At 35.6% G+C, this 21,860-nt stretch overlaps 3 protein-coding genes across 6 annotated transcripts; 1 reads left to right on the top strand and 2 right to left on the bottom strand.

The window, feature by feature from the left end:
- The first annotated feature begins 123 nt into the window (after positions 1 to 123).
- Positions 124 to 7,901, top strand: lrrc31 (leucine rich repeat containing 31). 2 transcript variants are annotated; one of them, XM_067377938.1, is made up of 11 exons: positions 124 to 244; positions 395 to 455; positions 1,985 to 2,203; positions 2,274 to 2,420; positions 2,524 to 2,691; positions 3,313 to 3,453; positions 4,003 to 4,170; positions 4,364 to 4,531; positions 5,716 to 5,880; positions 5,971 to 6,138; positions 6,869 to 7,901. In XM_067377938.1, exons 2-11 carry the CDS (start codon positions 443 to 445, stop codon positions 7,216 to 7,218), a joined length of 1,707 nt encoding a protein of 568 aa, XP_067234039.1. In that variant the 5' UTR covers positions 124 to 244; positions 395 to 442; the 3' UTR covers positions 7,219 to 7,901. The 2 variants fall into 2 exon arrangements, with proteins under 2 accessions (XP_067234039.1, XP_067234038.1); XM_067377937.1 differs by having other exon boundaries at positions 3,283 to 3,453; positions 6,869 to 7,897.
- Positions 7,902 to 8,071: 170 nt separating this feature from the next.
- Positions 8,072 to 11,492, bottom strand: lrrc34 (leucine rich repeat containing 34). Its single transcript, XM_067377939.1, has 10 exons — positions 11,398 to 11,492; positions 11,193 to 11,305; positions 11,008 to 11,072; positions 10,828 to 10,911; positions 9,838 to 9,966; positions 9,663 to 9,758; positions 9,397 to 9,551; positions 8,792 to 8,947; positions 8,559 to 8,685; positions 8,072 to 8,477 (listed from the first exon to the last, which is right to left on the bottom strand). Exons 1-10 carry the CDS (start codon positions 11,487 to 11,489, stop codon positions 8,259 to 8,261), a joined length of 1,236 nt encoding a protein of 411 aa, XP_067234040.1. The 5' UTR covers positions 11,490 to 11,492; the 3' UTR covers positions 8,072 to 8,258.
- A 484-nt stretch (positions 11,493 to 11,976) lies between these two features.
- On the bottom strand, positions 11,977 to 21,647 carry mynn (myoneurin). Of its 3 annotated transcripts, XM_067377721.1 has the most exons (9): positions 21,580 to 21,647; positions 21,058 to 21,097; positions 20,517 to 20,806; positions 17,179 to 18,602; positions 16,324 to 16,483; positions 13,415 to 13,593; positions 13,215 to 13,298; positions 13,033 to 13,119; positions 11,977 to 12,942 (listed from the first exon to the last, which is right to left on the bottom strand). In XM_067377721.1, exons 3-9 carry the CDS (start codon positions 20,786 to 20,788, stop codon positions 12,539 to 12,541), a joined length of 2,610 nt encoding a protein of 869 aa, XP_067233822.1. In that variant the 5' UTR covers positions 20,789 to 20,806; positions 21,058 to 21,097; positions 21,580 to 21,647; the 3' UTR covers positions 11,977 to 12,538. The 3 variants fall into 3 exon arrangements, with proteins under 3 accessions (XP_067233822.1, XP_067233824.1, XP_067233823.1); XM_067377723.1 differs by lacking the exon at positions 20,517 to 20,806 and having other exon boundaries at positions 21,580 to 21,639; XM_067377722.1 differs by lacking the exons at positions 21,058 to 21,097; positions 21,580 to 21,647 and having other exon boundaries at positions 20,698 to 20,767.
- Positions 21,648 to 21,860: the final 213 nt, after the last annotated feature.

The raw sequence follows: 21,860 nt of genomic DNA, 5'->3' as shown, positions 1-21,860 counted from the left end.
GTGTTTGTGAAATTTTCATAAATGAATAACTACGATTTTCAATGAATGTGGCTTTAAAGTGACCGGATTCATGTGACAGCTCTTTGTTTACAGTGTTTTTATACAGCCAAAGTTCAGCCCAACTTCCGGGATCCGGTATGAATGAGATGAATGTGACAGGTGTAAATGCGTACTGAATCTGCTTATTAAATCATCGCGCACTGGTGAATGCATTATATATAAAAGATTCAAGAAACATTTCAAGGTAGGAACAACTTGAGTCATCCAACAATTTTGACGGAATGATTGTTAAACTAGTCCTGTTTCACCAATGAGCAGGATAAGACAAAGTAAACAAGTAAATAATTCGATTGTCAGTCATATATTTTTAAAAATTAGTGTATTTATATTTCAGTTTGGAAAAGGACAGAATAACCGTACATGTTTTACCTGCAGAGAAGCAATGGATTCAACAGGTATGTTGTCTGGCAGCGTGAATTCGGAGGTCTGTCAAAGCATGTCCGGGGTCACAATGAACCCTAAAATTAGAAATTATATATATAGAAAATAGAAGTGTAAAAAAAAAACATAATGTAGATATGATTAATTTTGTTTTAAAGTTTTATTAAGTGTTAACAATGAGGTTTTTTTTTTTACTTGATCCAAAATAGTCCTTTTATATTGGTTACTCCGAATGACATCAATGAAATTCATTTTTGTCTGTACATTTGTTTCTCATAACAAAACAAAACTTCTACACATAATTTGAATACCATTTTGCACTATGTTGATATATGATGTTATAAAATCAGAATAAAAAAATATATACATTTATTTCATTTTAAGATATTTTAATCAAAACTGAAGTGGCTGAATTGGCCATTTGACACTTCAATATATTTAAAATACCTTTTATATGTAGAAAAATATAATTAAAACTTTTTGGATTCGATAAAAGAGATCTAGTTGTACTACCTTACATACTTTGAATGTCATATCTTAGTTTTTTTTTATTATTATGGCCTTTGGACAAAAAATTACTTCATTATACACATCTCATCACCCATATACACACACATGGAGACCTTTTTTAAAAACCATTTTGATATTACTTGAAAATTAAGCAGAATGAACCCAATCCCATTATTGTTAAATGCAGAATATATTGAATTTTATAGAAAAGATGGAGGACCCCAGAAGGCCAACTTACCCCTCTTGTTATATTTTCAGTTTTGTGCTTTAACAAATAAATTAGCAAATGTTTCTATTTTTTCCTATAATAACACATTGGCTGCACATGCTATATATATATATATATATATATATATATATATATATATATATATATATACACTTTAAAAAATGCTGGGTTAAAAACAACCCAAGTTGGGTTGAAAATGGACAAACCGGTTGGTTTGGCAGGGTTAAATGTTTGCCCAACCTGCTAGGTAGTTTTACTTAACTCAAATATTGCTTAAAAATGACAGTATTGCTTACTTAAAATGAACCCAAAATATCTTGAAAATTAACATTTATTAATATGTTTAATAAATGAACATTTTAAATTCATTTTAGATTCATTTTATGTCAGCCATATAGTCATTTTCAAACAATAGTTGGGTTAAATAAAACTACCCAGCAGGTTGGGCAAACATTTAACCCAACAGTTGGGTTAAAACAACCCAATCGCTGGGTTTGTCCATTTTCAACCCAACTTGGGTTGTTTTTAACCCAGCATTTTTTAGAGTGTGTGTGTATATATATATATATGTATATATATATATATATATATATATATATATATATATATATATATATATATATAATATATATAATATATATCATTTAATGGTGTAAAAAATCTTTATGACAAAATATAGTACCTTATCAATTATTTTGTTTAACAAATTATTTTCTCAAAAATCACCATTTATGCAATTATGCAACACAAATAAATAATACATTTGGATTGAACTCCATATCAATTTTTGTCATCACACTGCAGAGGCTACCAAAGGGAATTCAGAGAGTGTTCAGAAAATATCTCCTCTGAATCTCATTATGAACCAGCTCAGAAGAAAAGCCTCTTTCACAGAGCGAAAGAAACCAACAATGGGCCGCCTCTTCCGGCCATCAGAGAGCAATGACAAAAGAAACAGCGGCATACCTGAAATGAAGGAATCGGAGGCCAGTGAAGGAAAAGATAATAATGACCCTGGGAAAGGTGGGCATTAGATGCATTTAGAAAATGTAACAATCTAAATATAGATGAACAATTCCTTGTTTTCCTTCAGAGATCAATAACACGGATGATGAGACCAGCTCTGTTGTGGGCTGGGGTCGGGTGAAGCAATTCGTTCAGAAGCTTGGGAAAACCCCACACAGTCAGAATCTGAGCCTGAGCCACTGCGACCTGACAGCCACAGATGTGGTGGAACTAGGTGGGTGTTGTTGTGACATAATGATTTTCACACGTACTACAACATACACAAGAAGACCATACACGTGCCTAGTTCTCTAATTATCATTTTAACGTTACCTCAGCCACGTTACTGCCATTTCTGGCTCAGCTGGAGGTGATGGACCTGTCCTGGAATGATCTGATTGGAGGATCCCTGAAGGCATTTACTGCCCATCTGCAGCATGTAGGGAAGCTGAGAGTGCTAAAGCTGTGTAACTGCAGATTAACAGCTCAAGACCTTACTGCTCTTGGTACATTAAGTATTCATTTATTATAATATACAATTTAATTAAACAATTTCCCCATCCATCCATCCATCCATCCATCTGGATAGTTCACCCAAATATGAAAAATCTGTCATAATTTACTCATGTAATTCCAAACATGTATGACTTTATTCTGTGGAAGATATTTTGTTGGTAAATGTTGGTAACCAAAGAGTTTCGGTTCCCATTGACCTCCATTATATTTTTTGACCATGCAATGGAAGTCAATAAGAACCGAAAATCTTTGGCTACCAATATTTTTCAAAATACCTTCTTTTATGTTCCACAGAAGAAAGAAAGTCATAGAGGTTTGAAATGACATTAGGGTAAGTAAATTTGGGGTGAGAAAAATTAAGAATTTCAATTTTTTGGGTGGACTATCCCTTTAAAAGACAAAAATGCTAAATTAATGTTTATTCTACAAACATAAGCTAAAAAACGAAATATACACACCAAATATAGAGACTTTTCTTTACAAAATCATATACACTCCATGCTGAAATCTTGAAATTGGTCACATTTAAGGCTGAAACAATTTTGAACCATTGGCAAACCTCTCCTAAAATGATATTCCAGGTGAGGCTCTTGACTGCATTCCTCTAATAGAGGTGCTAGATTTGTCCTGGAATATTGGCGTCGGTGCAGGAAATTTCAGACACTTCACAGAACACCTCCAACCTGAAAGCACACTGAAAGAACTCCGCCTGGTGGACTGTCAGCTCTCCGAAACAGACATTATAGCTCTGAGTAAGGCATGCTTTTTATAACCCTCATATAATGCTGGTAATTGAAGTAAAACCTTTAAATATTCCAAGCTAGGATTTCATGTGACATCGAAGACTATTTTTTTGTGGCAGTGGAGGAGTAGATACTGAAATCCTGCGCTTGAGCTAAATTATTCATACTTTGATAACTTCTATAAATTCCCTTTATATTTCTACTTGAGTAAAGTTCTGAGAATTAGGGGAAATGTGCTTAATTGTCATGAAATTAATATCACAATGGCAAAAATCTGAATTTAGGAAATATAATATAGAATTTATTTTATGCAAAATATAATTTATTCATTTCAGAGTGAAATAACCTAAACATGTTGGCAGTCTTCTTTATTTTTTTCACTTGGAAATAATGGAATTTTGTTTGTGAAAAGAAGAATATTAAAACATCAGATATTAGTTTTTTTGGGTTCTTATAAACTGGGAATTCAAAATAAGCCTATAATGAGATGAGCCATGATTGTTTTACAACGTGGTATTTAATCAATTTCCTTTTAAAAGCACTGATATTTTTCTTTAGGTGAAGCTCTTCCCATGTTGTCTAGTTTGGAGGAGTTAGATCTGTCCAATAACAAGCTGTCAATCAAGGGAATGGAGAACCTCACCTCCTCTTTAGGTTCAACTCCACGGCTGAAGACCCTAAAACTGAGCATGTGTGGACTCAATAAAGACAGTCTCAGTGTCCTGGGTAAGAGTGATGATGAAGAAAGCCTTCAAAGACAGACAAACATAACTATTTGCAACACCATGAGCACACATTTAAATTACCTGCCAGGAAGCTCTAAATGCAGACTGAGATTTCATTGATAACCGAGTAACCTTTTTAATAATTATAATTTTGGAGAATAATTCAATGAATTTGTTTTGTGAAATGTTAAAAGGCCAGGCACTCAGGTTCATCCCTGCACTAGAGCACTTCGATCTGTCATGTAATAAGGAAGCAGGTGGAGGTCTTGCCACGCTGACCACTAACCTAGCTCTCCTCACACACTTGAGAAGTTTGGATATGCATCTGTGCTGTCTAACAGAGGAGGATGTGTTGGCATTAGGTAAGACAAGTTGTCACTAATTATGTTTTTTTCATCCAGCTATTTTTATGTGAATTTTGGGATATCACAAACAAAAACAAAAACCGCTTGTATTTTGATCATTTGAAAAAAATAAAATAAAAATAAACTATTTTTTCGCACAATTCTGACTTTTCCGACAGAATTGAGAGAAAAAAAGTCAGAATTGTGGGATATAATCTCGCAATTGCAATTCTGACTTTTTTTCCTCAGAATTGTGAGATAAATTCGCAATCGCAAGTTATAGAGTCGCAATTCGGAGAAAAAATTAGAATTGCAAGTTTATATTTTTGCAATTCTGACTTTCTCAGAATTGCAAGTTTATATCTCACAATTCTGACTTCGTAACACTTAATTGTGAGTTTATATCACACAATTCTTTGAGATGTAAACTCAATTACGAGAAAAAAAAGTCAGAATTTTGAGATAAAAAAAATCGCAATTACTTTTTATTTTTTATTCAGTGGCAGAACATTCTAAATATGCACATAAACAAAAAATCTAAAAATGCACATAAAAAACACATTTACAGCATAAAGGTGCATTCACACTATGTCAAAATTACCATAATTACGAGATTAGAACTTGCAAAAAGCATTCACATCCTTAATTACAACTTGTAAACTGGGAATTTTTGGAGAGCTCCGACTTTGTACCATGTGACCGCTGTACCACCTGGCCGCTGCAAATTCATATTGCCATTGATAGTGTTGCCATAGAAACGTATAATTATAAAAAAGCAGAATGTCACGTTATAATCTCGTAGTTACAATTTTGCGTGAACACAGCATAAAAAAACGTATGTGACTTTGCCTCAACAGAGGATGTTATATTGGGTATAATTACCACCAAAACTGTCTCACACGATTACATTCCCAAACATCATGCATCTTCCTCTGAATGCAAGATAAAATGACAGCGTTTATTGCATTTGGTCATTTATGATGTAAGAAAAACGAGCCACAGTGGCTTCCCAGACTTCAGCCACATCAATTTTTACTACACATATTTTGCGCAAAAACAAAAAACAAAAACCCTGTGCTTTGTTCGCAAATATTTAATGCGACTATTCCAATTTTGCATGCAAGTTGGATGGAAATAGACCTACAGTTGATTTAAAGTTATGTGAACTATGTTTGTATTCTCTTTTGAACTTGCTTTCCCAGTCCAGGTAGCTCCATCTCTCAAAGAGCTCAGAGAGCTGGATTTGTCATCCAATAAAAATGTTGGAGATACACTCCAGAATCTTCTGCAAACCCTCCCTCTTTCTCAGATAACCAAACTTCCACTAAACAACTGTGCTTTGAGCACACCAGCATGCCATGCTCTTGGTATGAAACCAATATAAATTCAGAAAACATTGAACTTTTTATGTTTTAAATGATAAAAATATACATGTATGTTTCTGGGATTCCTCACAGCTACCGCAATGCAGAAGCTACAACAGCTTGAAAGTCTGAACTTGTCATGGAACAAGTGTGTGGGGGAAAATCTGAGGCAGTTTCTGGAGCTTTTGCAGTCTGATTGCAAACTACAGGAACTCAGACTGAGTAGCTGTAATTTAACCACTGAAGATTTGCTACATCTAGGTCAGTTTTGGTCAAAGAGCGTTCAATTATAACATTTTTGATATCCTCCAATCATTTTTGATATTTAAGCCGATTTTAGAACACTTACCCCTGGTTTCACAGACAAAGTTTAAAGGGATAGTTCACCCAAAAATGAAAATTTGATGTTTATCTGCTTACCCCCAGGGCATCCAAGCAGCAGTCTGTCAGTCGTATAATGCATGGCAATGGGAACGATCTATAAGAGTAAAAAAAAACATGCACAGACAAATCCAAATTAAACCCTGCGGTTTGTGATGACACATTAACATCGGTTTAATTTGGATTTGTCTGTGCATGTTTTTTTTTTACTCTTATAGATGGAGTTCCCATTGCCATGCATTATACGACTGACAGACCGTAACAGTTGGAGTTAAAAATCATCATTTGTGTTCTACTGAAGAAACAAAGTCACCTACATCTTGGATGCCCTGGGGGTAAGCAGATAAACATCAAATTTTCATTTCTGGGTGAACTATCCCTTTAAGCTTAGTCCCAGACTAAAATGTGTGTTTGAGCTGTTTTAACTGAAAGCAACTTGCACTTACATATCTTAAAATATCAGAGCCATTGTTTTGTCTCAAGATGCACACCAGTAATGTTTTTTTTCTTAGGATTATTTATAAAAGCTACTTAACTGAACTAATCAATTAGGAAATGTGTCGTGTAGTGTAATCTATGAAGATTTTTGCAAACTGTTGTGATCTTGCAGAATCTGCTTGCCAGCGTGGAGTACTATCCCAGCTGAAACGGCTGGATTTGTCCTACAATGGCAGTGTCGGAGATGGTGGTTGGACGTCTCTTTTTGGGAAGGCTGCTGGTCTAAAGGGACTGGAGGAGCTGGATGTCAGTCTGCGTCCTTCCGCATTTCTCTCCGTATCCCCCTGGATGCCCGCCTTGTTGGAGGCCCTTCCACATCTCTCCTCTCTCACCCGTCTGTCTCTGCAGCATTGGGCACTGACTTCAGCTGAGAGGGAGAAGCTGGAAAAAGTTCTTAGCAAGAAAAACATCATCCTGGAATGTGACAGACTGGCCACGCCCACACCCAAGGCAGCAGGCTAACGAGAAGTGTTTCAGTCGCTTAGACAATTAGGGTTTTCCAAATAACTGAAGTTGCAAATCAAGATGTTACTGAAAATGAGGTGTTGATTGAAAGGCATTCAACTATTTTTTTTTTTTTTTACCCATTTTTTATTTGATGTATTTCTAGATTATTTATATCACAAATGATCATATTAAAAAAGCATTGAAAATTAAATTTTAACTCATTACCATAGAGTTAAAGGAATAGTTAAGTGTTGATTGTTTGCATTATGTATTTTAAATGACAGTTTTTAATTAAGTAATCACTGATATATTTATTTGTGTCCTTTCTCATTAACATAAAATAAAACAAAAAGATTGTTTTAGACTGAACTTGCTAAGTCAACAAAATCTCTCTGGCTTTTATCTGTCCTGACAAAACTGTGGAAAATTTGCATGTAACACCCAATACAGCGAAGACTAAGTGTCAGAGCAAATAATTTACATAAATGACGTGTTTTTCACAAACATCATGGCAGCCTGTGACATTTCCAAACACTGGACACATGGACACAAAGATGTAGGCTGTTATCTCAAACACTAGCCATGTGATTAATTGTAATACATCCAAATGTAACCAAAAGTACTGTGGATTATTTCGCCTGTCAACTACTGACAAAAACAACAAAACAAAGTCACAATTAAAGGGATAGTTCACCTAAAAATGAACATTTTGTCATCACTTACCCTCAAGTTGTTCAAAACCCGTAAGAGTTTCTTTCTACTGTTGAACACAAAAGGAACCAATGTTGGTAACCAAACAGTTGAGGATAGCTATTGTCTTCCATAGTAGGAAAAAAAATACTAGTTACCAACATTCTTTAAAATATCTTTTTTTTGCGTTCAACAGAAGAAAGAAACTCATACAGGTTTTGAACAACTTAAAGATGAGTAAATGATGACAGAATTTTAATTTTTGGGTGAACTATCCCTTTAAGTTTAATCTAAATGTGTTTTACTCTGAAGCAGCAACATATACTTTTAGACAAAACCGAAAATCGTGATTCGTATCATGAATTTTAGTCTGGGTAGATCTGCAGAGCCAATGAATCTGATGCCATCAGGGCCAGAGCTGAATTACTCGAGTCTCCATACGCCCCATATCTGGAAGTCCAATAGTAATGTCTGTGTAAACCATGAGATGCTTCTGCCAAGAAAACATGACCGTCCACCTCATAGGGAGAAACATCTGTGTGCTCCTCCAACAGCCGTCCGCTGCTTATCAGCCGAGAGAAAGCCTGATTAAACATGCAGAGAGAACAGCAAGACATTTAAATGCCGAACACTATTTCGTAATGGGAAATTCTGTGGAATCTCACCACGCAGACTGGCTCCTCAAGTTTGTTCCCCCAGATGTAAACGTGCGTGAGACAGGAATTCGCTCTCATTGCCTCGTTGAGGGACATAAGACCTTCTTTTCCAATGTTGTTGCTGGTAACAGACAATCTAGGAGCCAAAAGTTGGACAGCATGAAGAACAGAAATAGTGTCATGTGTAAACTTGAGATTTTTGATAGATGATAGCATTGTTTTATGAATAGGAGGACACTAACGCTTTGAGTTTGCTGTGTGGCAGCTTGACAGCTTCACTTAGAAACGCCGCACCATCATCTTCAATGCGATTGAAAGAAAGATCTAGAATCTCCAAAGAGCGATTTTGCTTCAAAACCTCTGATAAGCATCTGGCTCCATCCCGTGTAATTCTGTTACTGTAAAAAAAAAAAAAAACAGTGTATTAACTAATGTTAACAAGATTTTAAAAATGTATTAGTAAATGTTGAAATTAACAAAGATTAATAGATGCTGTATAAGTGCAGTTCATTATTAGTTCATGTTAACTAATGTAGTTAACTAATGTTAACTAATGAACCTTTTTGTAAAGTGTTACTGAAAACATAATAAAGAAAACGGTAAGAAAGACAGTAAGAAAACATAATAAAAGCATCATACAATTCCACACATTTTTTGTCATTATTCACTTAAAGTCTTGCTCGATGGCATGAAAAAACAGCTCCTACAAAAACTACCTTTGCTTTCTACAGAGGAAAGGAAGTCATACAGATTTCAAAAGACATGAGAGTGAATTTTTTTGTTTGGCTTGTTGTTTTTTTGGGAGCACTATCCCTTTAAGATCATGAATTAGAGAATGAGTGTTTACCAGCGAAGATCTAAGTAGCGTAGAGAGGCGTTTAACTTCAGAGCTTCACACAGTCTCTCCACACTAGTATCAGTCATGTCATGCTTTCCCATGTGCAGCTCCCTCAGTGTCTCATTCACCACCAGCATCTGTGCCATATGGACTGTTGTTTCCTCCTGCCATTTAAGTTCAGATTACTCTTGTTTTAACCAATACAATAAACTTTTACCAAATATATTAAACATAAAATGAGTATATATCGAAGTACAGTTTTCCTGAAAACATACCTGAAGACTGAAAAGAAGAGGTCGACTAACATTAATGGCACGGATTCCCTTGTTGTTCTTCAGGACGATGGCAAATGCTATTACACTTTGTGTAGCCTGTATAAACACATTACTTTAATGTAAATACAAATGACATTTATTTTGAGATTATATATTTGTGCTTGGAAAAATTTACCAGATCACAGTCTGAGACATCAACTTCTTCTAAAGTAGAGTTAGTCTGCAACATGGCAGCCAGCTGCATGCCACCTTTATTTCCAATCTTATTTCCCGTCATTCTGAGTGACTTCAAACTTTTATTTTTCTGTGAAATTAACAGAAAATACATTCACTGTAAAAAGATTCTATTTAAGTTCAGTTGCTGCTTTAAATTATATATATATAAGAATAATCCCTCTTGGTTTCCAAGTTATTTAAATTCAAATTATATTAACCTGACTTAAAAATCGAGTTGAATCTCATAGCTGAAATTGCTTAAAGGGTTAGTTTACGCAAAAATTAAAATTATGTCATTAATTACTCACCCTCGTGTCATTTTACACTCGTAAGATCTTCAGAACACAAATTAAGATATTTTTGATGAAATCCGATGGGGCCTCTATAGCCAGCAATGTCACTGAACCTCTCAAGATCCAGAAAAGGTACTAAAATCATATTTAAATCAGTTCATGTGACTACAATGGTTCAAACTTAATATTACAAAGCGATGAGAATACTTTTTGTGTGCCAAAAAAATGAAATAACGACTTTTCAACAATATCTAGTGATGGCTGATTTCAAAACACTGCTTCGAAGCTTTACGAACCTTTTGTTTTGAATCAGTGCTTTATAATATTAAGTTTGAACCACTGTACTCATATGAACTGTTTTAAATATGTCTTTAGTACCTTTTCTGGATCTTGAGAGGTTCAGTGACTTTGCTGGCAATAGAGGCCTCACTGAGCCATCGGATTTCATCAAAAATATCTTAATTTGTGTTCTGAAGATGAACAAAGGTCTTACGGGTGTAAAACGACATGAGGGTGAGTGATAAATGACATTATATTCATTTTTGGGTGAACTAACCCTTTAAATTACACAGTATAATTTTATAGTGTGCTGAAATTATGTATAAATTATTGCTAAATTTTAACATTAATTATAAATCCAAATTAGCCATACTTACATGCAAACTTTTTGCTATCAATTCTGCACCATCTGCCTCAATGTTATTACACATCAGATCAAGAGATTGAAGGGACTCACTCTCCTGTTAAAATGACAATATTCCTTTAAGGTTTCAAGTTAGCTGGAAATATAAACCTAATCACCTGGTCTTTAGGAAAACTCTGAAAATATAACATACCTGAATGAGGTGTGCAACATAAACAGCTCCTTTATCTGTGATACAGTTGTATCTAAGATCTAAACCTGCAATTTATGGGGGACACCACATAATCAGGTATAGGTTACAATAAACTTGTAATTTTTACAGTGGTTTATGATTTGCATGTCTAATCCGAAAGTGTTCTGGTACAAGTTAATATTTACCCTTTACAGCCGAATTTCCCACGAGTATTTTTGACAAGACCAGCACATCGTCATCTGTCAATCTGTCTCCATGCTTCAGTTGATCATTACCTGTTAGTTTGAGTGAGCCATCGCTGAATAAAACAAAACCCAACATTGGAGGAATGGAAAACAGGCAAAATGACAAACTAAAATAAAAAATACCGTCTTTTTTTTTCAAACCAACCTGCTGTCTTCCAAAACTGCCAAAACACAGGTATTTGGGGGCTGCTGAACTTCAGCACATACAGATAAATATCGATTCATTAAGTCCACCATGTTTAACGCTTACAGTTGCTATAGAAACAGAGGCTTTCTTTGAAGTCGCTGTCAACATGGAACGCATCTGCGCAATGGCGACATCTTCAGGTCATCTGCCATTTTGCAATAACAAAAACAAATGTGTGGAAAAATGTGTAGAAACGTGGTTAAAGAAACAACAAATATTGTAAATCACCGAGAATAAGTGAAATATGCCTATTGAATCTATGTTCACTGATTATTTTCTTTATGAATGCACTGCACATGTAGTCAAAATATATGACTTTTCATTTTTGACTGCTTAAAATCTAGAAAAAACAAGACAATGCTTACCTTTTGGAGAAAGGCTCCTAAAAGTAATATTCAACCTATATTAATAATAATAAATAGCCATATTTTACACTATATTAGTGTATATAAATAAAAAGAAGTGCTTCACCCTTATATAGAAACTACTGTATAATAATATTGAAGGAAACATGTCTGTTGTCTTGACCAGATGAATTTTATGAAGGCATTACTCAAAAATATATATCAACAACAACACATTCAGACGTGAGATGATTTATTATAAAAGTTGCCCAGTTTGTTAGAGGATCCAAATTATTTCACATCATAAATGAAATTGTTCAGAGACCGGGTCATATATTATAGGTATTTACATGTCATACTTCTAAAAGACAAACGCAATAGTTCAAAACATCAGAATGACCAAGCCGAACTGTCCTTTTCAATTAAATAGAAAAGTCTTTTTAAACATATGAACCAAAATGCTTTTTCTAAGCACAGCATTTTATATTACAGCTAAAGCTAAGTTTGGCATTCCCTTCATTTCAGAAAATACTTTATGCCTTTAAAGATCCAGATTCTGCAGATTTAAAAAAAAAAAAAAAAAAAAAAAAAAGTCCCACACACACACACAATAGCTTTGTATAACTGATATCTGCTAAGAGTTTGTCATTCAGATGATTAGAAAACAAGTTGTTCCACACCGGCATGACTGATCCTACCTTCAGTCTTCACTTTATGGACAAAATACACTTAAAATGGAAGTAAAACCTGGTAGTTTAATCAATGGTCTGAACGATGACAATCTGCGTGTGCTCCATCTCAGCAGTCGCTGGGATTTCGTACTGTTCCACAACATAGCTGACTTGCTCGCCAGATTCTCCGTGTTGAATGAGAACCGGCGCTTCGGATGACTCCGCGTGCTGGAAGATCATGGAGGGCTCTGTGCCGTCTGCGTGCTGTATGATCATCTGCGGCTCTGCCGACTGTTGGATAATGAGCTGGGCTTCGGGCGGCAAAATTGGCAACGAGGACTCCATCTGAATTTCATGGTCTTGGGAATCGACAAGGGCAGAGCGTACGCGTGCAATCAGACCCTGGTGGTCAATGGGGATGTTGAGAGGACACTGCGTCGGGTCGGTTTTCAAAGTCTGCGTCTGCGCCTGTTCTTGCTCCGGAAGAACTGAAATAGATTAAATTAGATGAATGGACGGATAGATCAATTTAGCAATAATATAAGATTAAACAAGAAAGGCATTAAAATAATACGCACAGTTATGCTTCAAAATACTGTGTTTCTTCAAGCTATATACATCCGCAAACATGTTCCCACACATGTTACACCTCACTTTTCTCGATCCTAAAGGCAAAAAGGACAGACAAATTCATATTTGGACATAAAAGGTTTCCATTTTGAAAACGCTCAACTTGCTTTCATTCATCAGCTAAATTTACCGTTGTGGATGTCCATATGTTTTCGAAGTTCACCAGCAGTTATGCAAGGTTTTCCACAATCCAAGCATATATATGGAGTCACACCTATATAAAAAAAAAAAAAAAAAAACATTTATTAAACAAGCTCCCAGTAGCATCGACATGTTAGCAAATCACTCCAGAAACTTTTGACAGGTTTTGTGAATGCATTACAAACCCACCGGTGTGTTTCCTGGTGTGAGCGATGAGAGAGCTGGACACAGCGAAGGCCATGCCGCAGGTGTCGCAGATGTACGGTTTCTCTCCCGTGTGTCGTCGCTTGTGGTACATTAGAGTGCTGGCCTGTGTGAAGCGCTTCCCACATTCTCCACATTCATACGGCTTCTCACCACTGTGTTTTCTGAGAGCAAACAGGAAATAAAGAAGTTGATGGAAACGTATCGACCAATATGCTACTAATTTGTGTCCAGAATGGATAAGAAACAGCTAAAATGGTCAGGCCAGTAGTGGGCGATGTCACTTTGTAAAGAAACACTACGCGCTAGGGCTGACCGATATATCGCATGCGATTGTCACGCGCATTTAGTCAGTAAAGCCGGTTCCCTGATTACGCTAAATCGGCATCACCTGCTTTCAAATGGAGCGGCATTTAATAGACCGAGCTGTAGTTCACTGACAAGCTACGCAATATCGCGTTCATATCGCAGATGAATCGCCTTCGATAATGAACGCGATATTGCGTGGCTAGTCAGTGAACAACAGCTCTGTCTATTAAATGACGCTCCATTTGAAAGCAGGTGATTCCCAAAAGCAGGAACCAGCTTTACTTACGAAATGCACGTGACAATCGCATGTGATATATCGGTCAGCCCTACTATGCGCCTAAAGACTGAACACTGAATACACATGCCCATGACGTCAATATTTTCACAAATTCACGTTTTTGCAGTTTTTAGTTGAAAACTTGTCATGTAAATGACCCCATGTCCACTTTTTTTTATGCCCTTCCCTTGCTAACTTTACTCAATCTCATTCACTTGGACATACGTCATTGCTAACGTTGCATGAGTCCCACTACTGGCAGAACGCCCTAAGCCCTTGATCACTCAGAATCCGCTATGGAGCTGATTTATTATTTAAATTAATTTTCTTACGAATTTTTTTTTACATACAATTCTATAGGCCTATATGTATGCTTGGGCTGTTGGAGAAAAATAAATAAATAAATAAATAAATAATATATACATACATATATATATACAGTCCAAAAGTTTGGAACCACTAAGATTTTTAATGTTTTTAAAAGAAGTTTCGTCTGCTCACCAAGGCTACATTTATTTAATTAAAAATACAGTAAAAACAGTAATATTGTGAAATATTATTACAATTTAAAATAACTGTGTACTATTTAAATATATTTGACAAAGTAATTTATTCCTGTGATGCAAAGCTGAATTTTCATCATCGTTACTCCAGTCTTCAGTGTCACATGATCCTTCAGAAATCATTCTAATATGCTGATTTGCTGCTCAAGAAACATTTCTGATTATTTTCAATGTTGAAAACAGTTGTGTACTTTTTTTTTTTTCAGGATTCCTTGATGAATAGAAAGTTCAAATGAACAGCATTTATCTGAAATACAAAGCTTCTGTAGCATTATACACTACCGTTCAAAAGTTTGGGGTCAGTAAGAATTTTTATTTTATTTTTTTTGAAAAGAAATTAAAGAAATGAATACTTTTATTCAGCAAGGATGCATTAAATCAATCAAAAGTGGCAGTAAAGACATTTATAATGTTACAAAAGATTAGATTTCAGATAAACACTGTTCTTTTAAACTTTCTATTCATCAAATAATCCTGAAAAAAAATATTGTACACAAATATTTTGTACAATTGTACACATTAAATGTTTATTGAGCAGCAGATCAGTATATTAGAATGATTTCTGAAGGATCATGTGACACTGAAGACTGGAGTAATGATGCTGAAAATTCAGCTTTGCCATCACAGGAATAAATTACTTTGTGAAATATATTCAAATAGAAAACAGTTATTTTAAATTGTAATAATATTTCACAATATTCCTGGTTTTACTGTATTTTTAATTTAATAAATGTAGCCTTGGTGAGCAGACGAAACTTCTTTTAAAAACATTAAAAATCTTAGTGGTTCCAAACTTTTGGACTGTACTTGGGACTGTACTAATTATATATATATATATATATAAAAAGTCACGAAAATGATAAACTTATACTTGTGTAAAAACAGTCAGATCCAATATCATACACTAGAGTTGTGTGAGGTGGGGGTAAATTAAGAGCGATCTGCTGAGGTCACAGTCGTGTTGCACGGTGGTCTATGAATTAGCCTGAAGTGTACAAAATCCCTCAGTCAAAATTGAGTCATCGAGGGTCTGTCCAAAAAATCTTCCGTCACCCACTTGAAGTTGAATGCACGGTGGGGATTCCTCTGAGGGCAAGTGTTTAGGGAAGTTTGCAAATGAATGTCTAAAAGTGGAATTAAACGCAGCTTTTGTCTTGTGTATGTAAGCGGTCAGTCTGGTTCTGTCCTTTGTCCAGTATTGTCTATGCATGTGTGTGTAGCTGTTACGTTTTTGTACGTTTTGTTGGATTCCTTGTTGGATTGACTTTGTTGTTTTGGTTAATAATAAAAGTTTAGTGCTGCATCAAGATCCACCTCTCCTGTCCTTGCCTTGACCCTGCCATAACTATTATTATTATCATCATCATCATCTTTATTATTGGTATAATAAAAATCCAGTTTTAAAGAAGTTACTTGATCTATATTCATTTTTATCATCTCTAATAATCATCTCAATTAGTGTTGTATCTCTAATTATAATAATATTATTTATAGGTTAATAATATTAATATTTAATCCAATATTAAAAGAACTGTTATCCAATTAAGTGTGACTATCTCTAAATTAGCATTCTATCTCCAATGTTAATTTTTGTTTATGGAATAGCAGTTTTTGGAGAGAGGAAGAGCCTGGTTCAGGAAGCAGAGCGAATTTCAATCAGTGTCCTTTTGGGAGCAATACAACTCACAATCATTTTCATGTGTAATTTTATCAATGAAAATGAACTGGAATTGTTCTACACATACCTTATGTGAATTTTCAAATTGCTAGATGTGGCAAAAGCCGCTCCACAGAAATCACATTTATGCGGCTTTTCTTCTCCGTGATGCATGCGGCAGTGATACACCAGCTGACACTTCTGAGCAAAACGTGCTTCGCAAGATGTACAACTGAAGGGCTTCTCTCCTGAAAACAGCACAGAACATGCATCACTCCACATAAACCTATAAACAAAGTTATGGCACTGCAGTTCAAAAATTTGGGGTCAGTAAGATTTTTTTTTTTTAAGAATTCTATTAAGCATGGATGCATAAAAAGGATCAAAAGTGACATTAAATACAATTATAATATTACAAAAATATTTACATTTCAAATAAACTTTTTTTTTTTTTTACATTCTATTTATCAAAACGTATCATGAAAAAATGCATCATGGTTTCCACAAAAATATTAAGCAGCACAACTGCTTTCAACATTGATAATAAGAAATGTTTCTTGCGCAGCAAATCAGTACATTAGAATGATTTCTGAAGGATCATGTGACACTGAAGACTAGAGTAATGATGCTGAAAATTCAGTTTTGCATCACAGGAAAAAATACATTTTAAAATATATGATTACTATTATTAAATAAATATTACTGTTTTTACTGTATTTTTGATTAAATAAATGCAGCCTTGGTGAGCACAAGAGACAAAAACAGTAAAATAAAAAAAAAAGTCAAAACAAATCTTACAGAACCCAAACTTTTAAATATAGTGTTTTAATTAACAAAAATTATAATATCATACTAATATAGCACATTTGTCATCAAGACTATGAATTATTCCGAGTGAATAAGTATATTAATGCAGCGTAACTTCTTCATGTGAGAAACATACCTGTGTGTATGCGCATGTGTGTCTTCAGCTGGTTGCCCTGTCTGAAGGAGCGGGTACAGAGCTGGCACTGATAGGGTTTGAGGCCCTTGTGTATGCGCATGTGTCTGCGCAGACTGCTCATCTCAGAGAAGAGGTTCCCGCAGATATTACAAATAGGCCTGTGTTTGTCCTGCAAAGGTTTCACTTCCTCTTCCCCGGCCCAGTCCTCGTTGTCATTGCCAAATTCATCATCCTCTTCGTCTTCCTCTTCCTCATTACTAGCTTGGCTTTCTTTCAGCTTTCTACTCAAGCTTCTCTTTCTGGTGCTGGTGCGGACCCTCTTCGCAGCACTGGACTCTGAATCTTCTGTGCCTTGAGATGAGCCTTCTTCGGTGTGTCTCTCAGAGTCTTGGATTGTTTCCTCACCAGCTTCTTCTCCACTGTTCTCAGGCTTATCTATTGGATTTGAAGATTCGGGTGCCTCAGAAGAAAGGGGCTTAGAACGAGGTCTTCCTCTTTTACGGCCGGTCCCTTCATTCTCTTTTGTTTTTCCAGTTTCTGAGCCATCTTCTGTGTTTGGAGTTGCAGTCTCAGCATTTGTAGTTTGGTTCTCAGTGGATAACGGCTTAGTCCGTGGTCTTCCTCTCCCTCGTTTGGAAGTAGTAGTTTCACCTGGGTTCTCTGTATCAGTCTTTGCATTACCGTCATCTTCCTCACCAGCGTTCACAGCATCATCTTCAACAACCTCGGTTTCTTGGGCGTCTCCTTGTTGTTCTTCTCCTTTATCTCCTTCTGCTTCAGATGATAGGGGTCTAATTCGTGGACGTCCTCTTTTGCGGGCAGAGTTCTCCCCTTCTTGTTCCTTGGTTGCTACAGAATCATCTTCAACATTACCAGAATCATCTCTATCAGTGGACAAAGGCCTAATCCGTGGGCGACCTCTCGGTCTTCCGGATCCTCTCCCTACAGAGCTGCTATTTGGATTCATGGTTTGCTGTGCTGGTGATTGATCAGTTGAATCGAAAGTCAATGGCCTCACCCGTGGGCGACCTCTCGGTCTCCCCCGGCCTCTTCCTCTGCCTCTTTGAGCAGCGATGGACTCCCTCTCAACATCATCCTCATACAACCTGGTTTTGGGTTTCCTCCCTCTCTTGCCCATTCTCTGCGGAGTTTGTTCACTGGATGATTGGGCTTCATCCATAGAGGCGGGATCATCCTGAGACCCATCTTCTTTCTCTCCCCTTAACAACATCCGTTCCTCCACCTCTGAGATGGGTTCTAAAGGTTCATAGTCATCTGGGCTCAGGGGGGAATTTGGATCTTCATACATTTGTCTTGAAGGTGAGCCACCAGCTTTCAGATCATCTTGGGATAGGGTACAGCGAGCCACAACCTCGGGCATACCAAGATAAGATGCAGCTTTCTGAACACTTTCAATTTCTTCCCTGTGGACAACAAAGCACAGGAACTTTCGTCAATCTCTTTCTCTTTAATATATATAAAATGCCTGCATAATTATTATGCAAGTTGCATATATAATTGTTCATGAAGGCTGGAAGTGAAACACGCCTTATATTCAGGATAATTATTTAGTAGGTTTTCGTTTACAGATAAAATGAGTCTCTGCAAGATGGACATTTCATGATAAATCTGGAAAATCAATTCTTCAGTGGTACAAGAGGATGTGATGCTGGTCCTTCAAGAGTCACTCTCAATCTGTCTTTAAAGCCTTCAAATCATCAATCTTCATGTATTTTAAATCACACTTCAGCATGTGATTCTGTTTAAGTGTGGGTAATTTTTTTAGGATTCTTTACCTAACCTAAATATCTGAGAGACTCCAGGTAGGTTGCAGTTCTGGAAAATGATGGCACTGGAGACTAAAGGGTTCCTGGTGGTTTCACACTTAATTCTTCATCTTAATTCTTTTGCAGTTAACATGTGTCTTTTCTTCTCCACCTGTTTTTGTTTGACCCTGTTGACCCACTGAGCATTTTGCTGCCCAATGTTCATGCCTTAACTTATGGGCATTTAGTAATTTTTGACTTTTCAGTCCGAGTTAAATCTCTTTTGTGGCTCATTTTTTCTGTAAAAGTTCATTCTGCCTAATAATTATGTACACCTGAATATAAGGCGTTTTCACTTCCAGCCTTCAAGAACAATTATACATGACTTATACATGATTAATTACAAAATTAAGAGTAGTTATTAAGATTGACATGGTTTGGAATTGGTAAAATGTGCTTGGGTAAAAAAAAAAAAAGAAAAAAATCAGAATATCAACTTGCATAATAATTATACATATGTGTTTGTGTGTATAAGTCATGGAAAGTCATTTTAAAAAGTCCTAGAATTTTTTTAATTAGACATAAGACATACATAGTTTTAATGTACAAGATTTAGCTGATGTATTTTTTATAGCGCAGTAAAAAAAAAGTTATATATATTTAAAAAAGTACCTTTAATATTTAACATTCATAATTACTACTGAAAAAAAATGAATGCTAAAATTATGCTAAAATATATTATATTATATTATATTTATTTAAAAAAAGGCAGGTAGAAAGGTATGTCAGTAGGAAAACTATACATACACTGTGTTCTAAATTATTATGCAAATTACATATCAGTAGGATTTCAGTACAATAAACATTCAGATTTTAGTTTTTCTAAGAAAGTGTTTGTTTGTTTATTTATCCATGTATTTTTAGATAACTGGTATCAATCTCAGACAAAATAATTTTCCAGGTCTACTTAGGTAAATGGAAACCCTACTTAGAGGTTGTTTCACATTATTAAGCAAGTCACAGTTCTCATGCAATATGGGGAGGAAGAAAGATCTTTCTGAAAATGAAAAGCACGAAATGGTGCAATGTTGTGCAAAAGACATTAAAACAACTAATATTGTGTGAAACTGAATGGAGATTATTGAACTATCATAAGATTTGTGAGTGATTTAGAGAACAGCAGAACTCGGTCAGATAAAGGCTTATTAAGGAAAGTTTCTGTCAAAAAAATTAACTGTATTAAAAGTGCAGCTATAAAAAAGCCAGTGTTGAGCAGCAAACAGGTATTTGAAGCTGCTGGTGTCTCTGGAGTCTCAAGAAGCTCTCCAAGCAGGCTGGCTGTTGTGTAAAACTGCATTTTAGGCATCACTAACCAAACCTCACAAAGAGAAACATTTACAGTCCATTTACCTAAGTAGACCTGGCAAATTATTTTGTAAACTAAACTTAAAGTTTTAAAATGAAACTGAAATCCTACTGTACTGAAATCCTACTGATATGTCACTTGCATAATAATTTGGAACACAGTGCATACGAAGGTGAACTTATAGAATTATATTCCCATGAACTCACCCGTCCATATTCAATTCCCCGGTGTAAATATATGTCAGTAGTTTTTCAAACACAGCACCGCTCACCAACTCTGGGTCCAAAGTTATGGTGGCATCCTCTCTTCCGGCATCAATACACTGTGTGGAGAAATACTCACTAAAGGCTGCCAGAACATTGTGGTGTGCTTGAAATTGAGCCTGACCTATTGCTACTGTGCAGTCACACAGAAAGCTTCTCTCACGTTGCCTCTTCAGCTGCTCCAGAAGAAATTCACTGTGAGTGATATGTGGCATGACGTGTAGAGTGCCAATCTGCAATGTCAAGAGCATCTTATAATATTCTTCTTAAAGAAATTCTGTCATTATTCACTTGCATTGCATCTCTCTTCCATATAATAAAAGTGGTGAATTCTGCCAAGTAACGTAATATAGGTTTGGAACAACATAATGGTGAATAAATGATTAAATAATTCTGGGTGAACTTGAACTATAGACCAATGATGCAATATTTTATATGCAACAGTTTTGTAAACAATAAACAAAACTAAAAATAATTCACTTACCTCACGGAAATTTATAATGGTTTAAACCACACCCAAAAACCTGTTTAAATGAAACAGACATGCATGTAAAAAATAAAGAACATGTGCATATATAAAATAACCTATAACGCTATATAAAATTAGCGATTGTTCAGATTTGACATCATCATTTAAGGAAAATAAAAGTTCCCGCCCATTACTCAAAAGTTGGCTAAAATAACGAGCTTGATGACAAACTATCATTGTTAAAAGGCTACTCAAAATATTAGAATGCACCCAATAATTCTAGTTGTAAATATGCATTAAAAATAGCTAAATGCATTAGTTGCGGGATAAATGCAGAGACGAATGTTTGTAATTTTGACATGCAAAACAAAGGGCTCTTATTTCGAAAATGCTCGATCCGGTAGAGCGCGAGCCTCAATTCACAGGTTCGGTCTATGTATTACAAACAGAACACTGAGACGTGCAATAATTACTTAAATTATGTGATTAATAAATATAAAGTTGAATTCGTATTTTTAATAAAAATTCAGGTCTCACGTTATTTCGACAGTAGATTAAAATCTCTTTGCTTTGACGGCCATTTTCGAGGTCTTCAAGGGGATTTGGTCAGTGACGTAATATCCTCCTATCCGAATTCTTTCCGGTGTTTGAAAAAAAAAAAAAAAACAGCTGTAACCATTAGGTGGAGCCAAAGAGACACACCAGGCAGATATATGGACCACTGTTAATGGTACTTCATCACTATACTTAAATGTTATTTGTTATTTTGGGGGATTTTTACTCGAGTTCTTTTAAAATTGTTTAACCCAACCCTTCTC

The sequence above is a fragment of the Chanodichthys erythropterus genome, chromosome 23 (assembly GCF_024489055.1).
Source record: "Chanodichthys erythropterus isolate Z2021 chromosome 23, ASM2448905v1, whole genome shotgun sequence".
Lineage (NCBI taxonomy): Eukaryota > Metazoa > Chordata > Actinopteri > Cypriniformes > Xenocyprididae > Chanodichthys > Chanodichthys erythropterus.
Note: the sequence above shows the minus strand (reverse complement) of the source record. Positions and strands in the feature narration are given on the sequence as shown.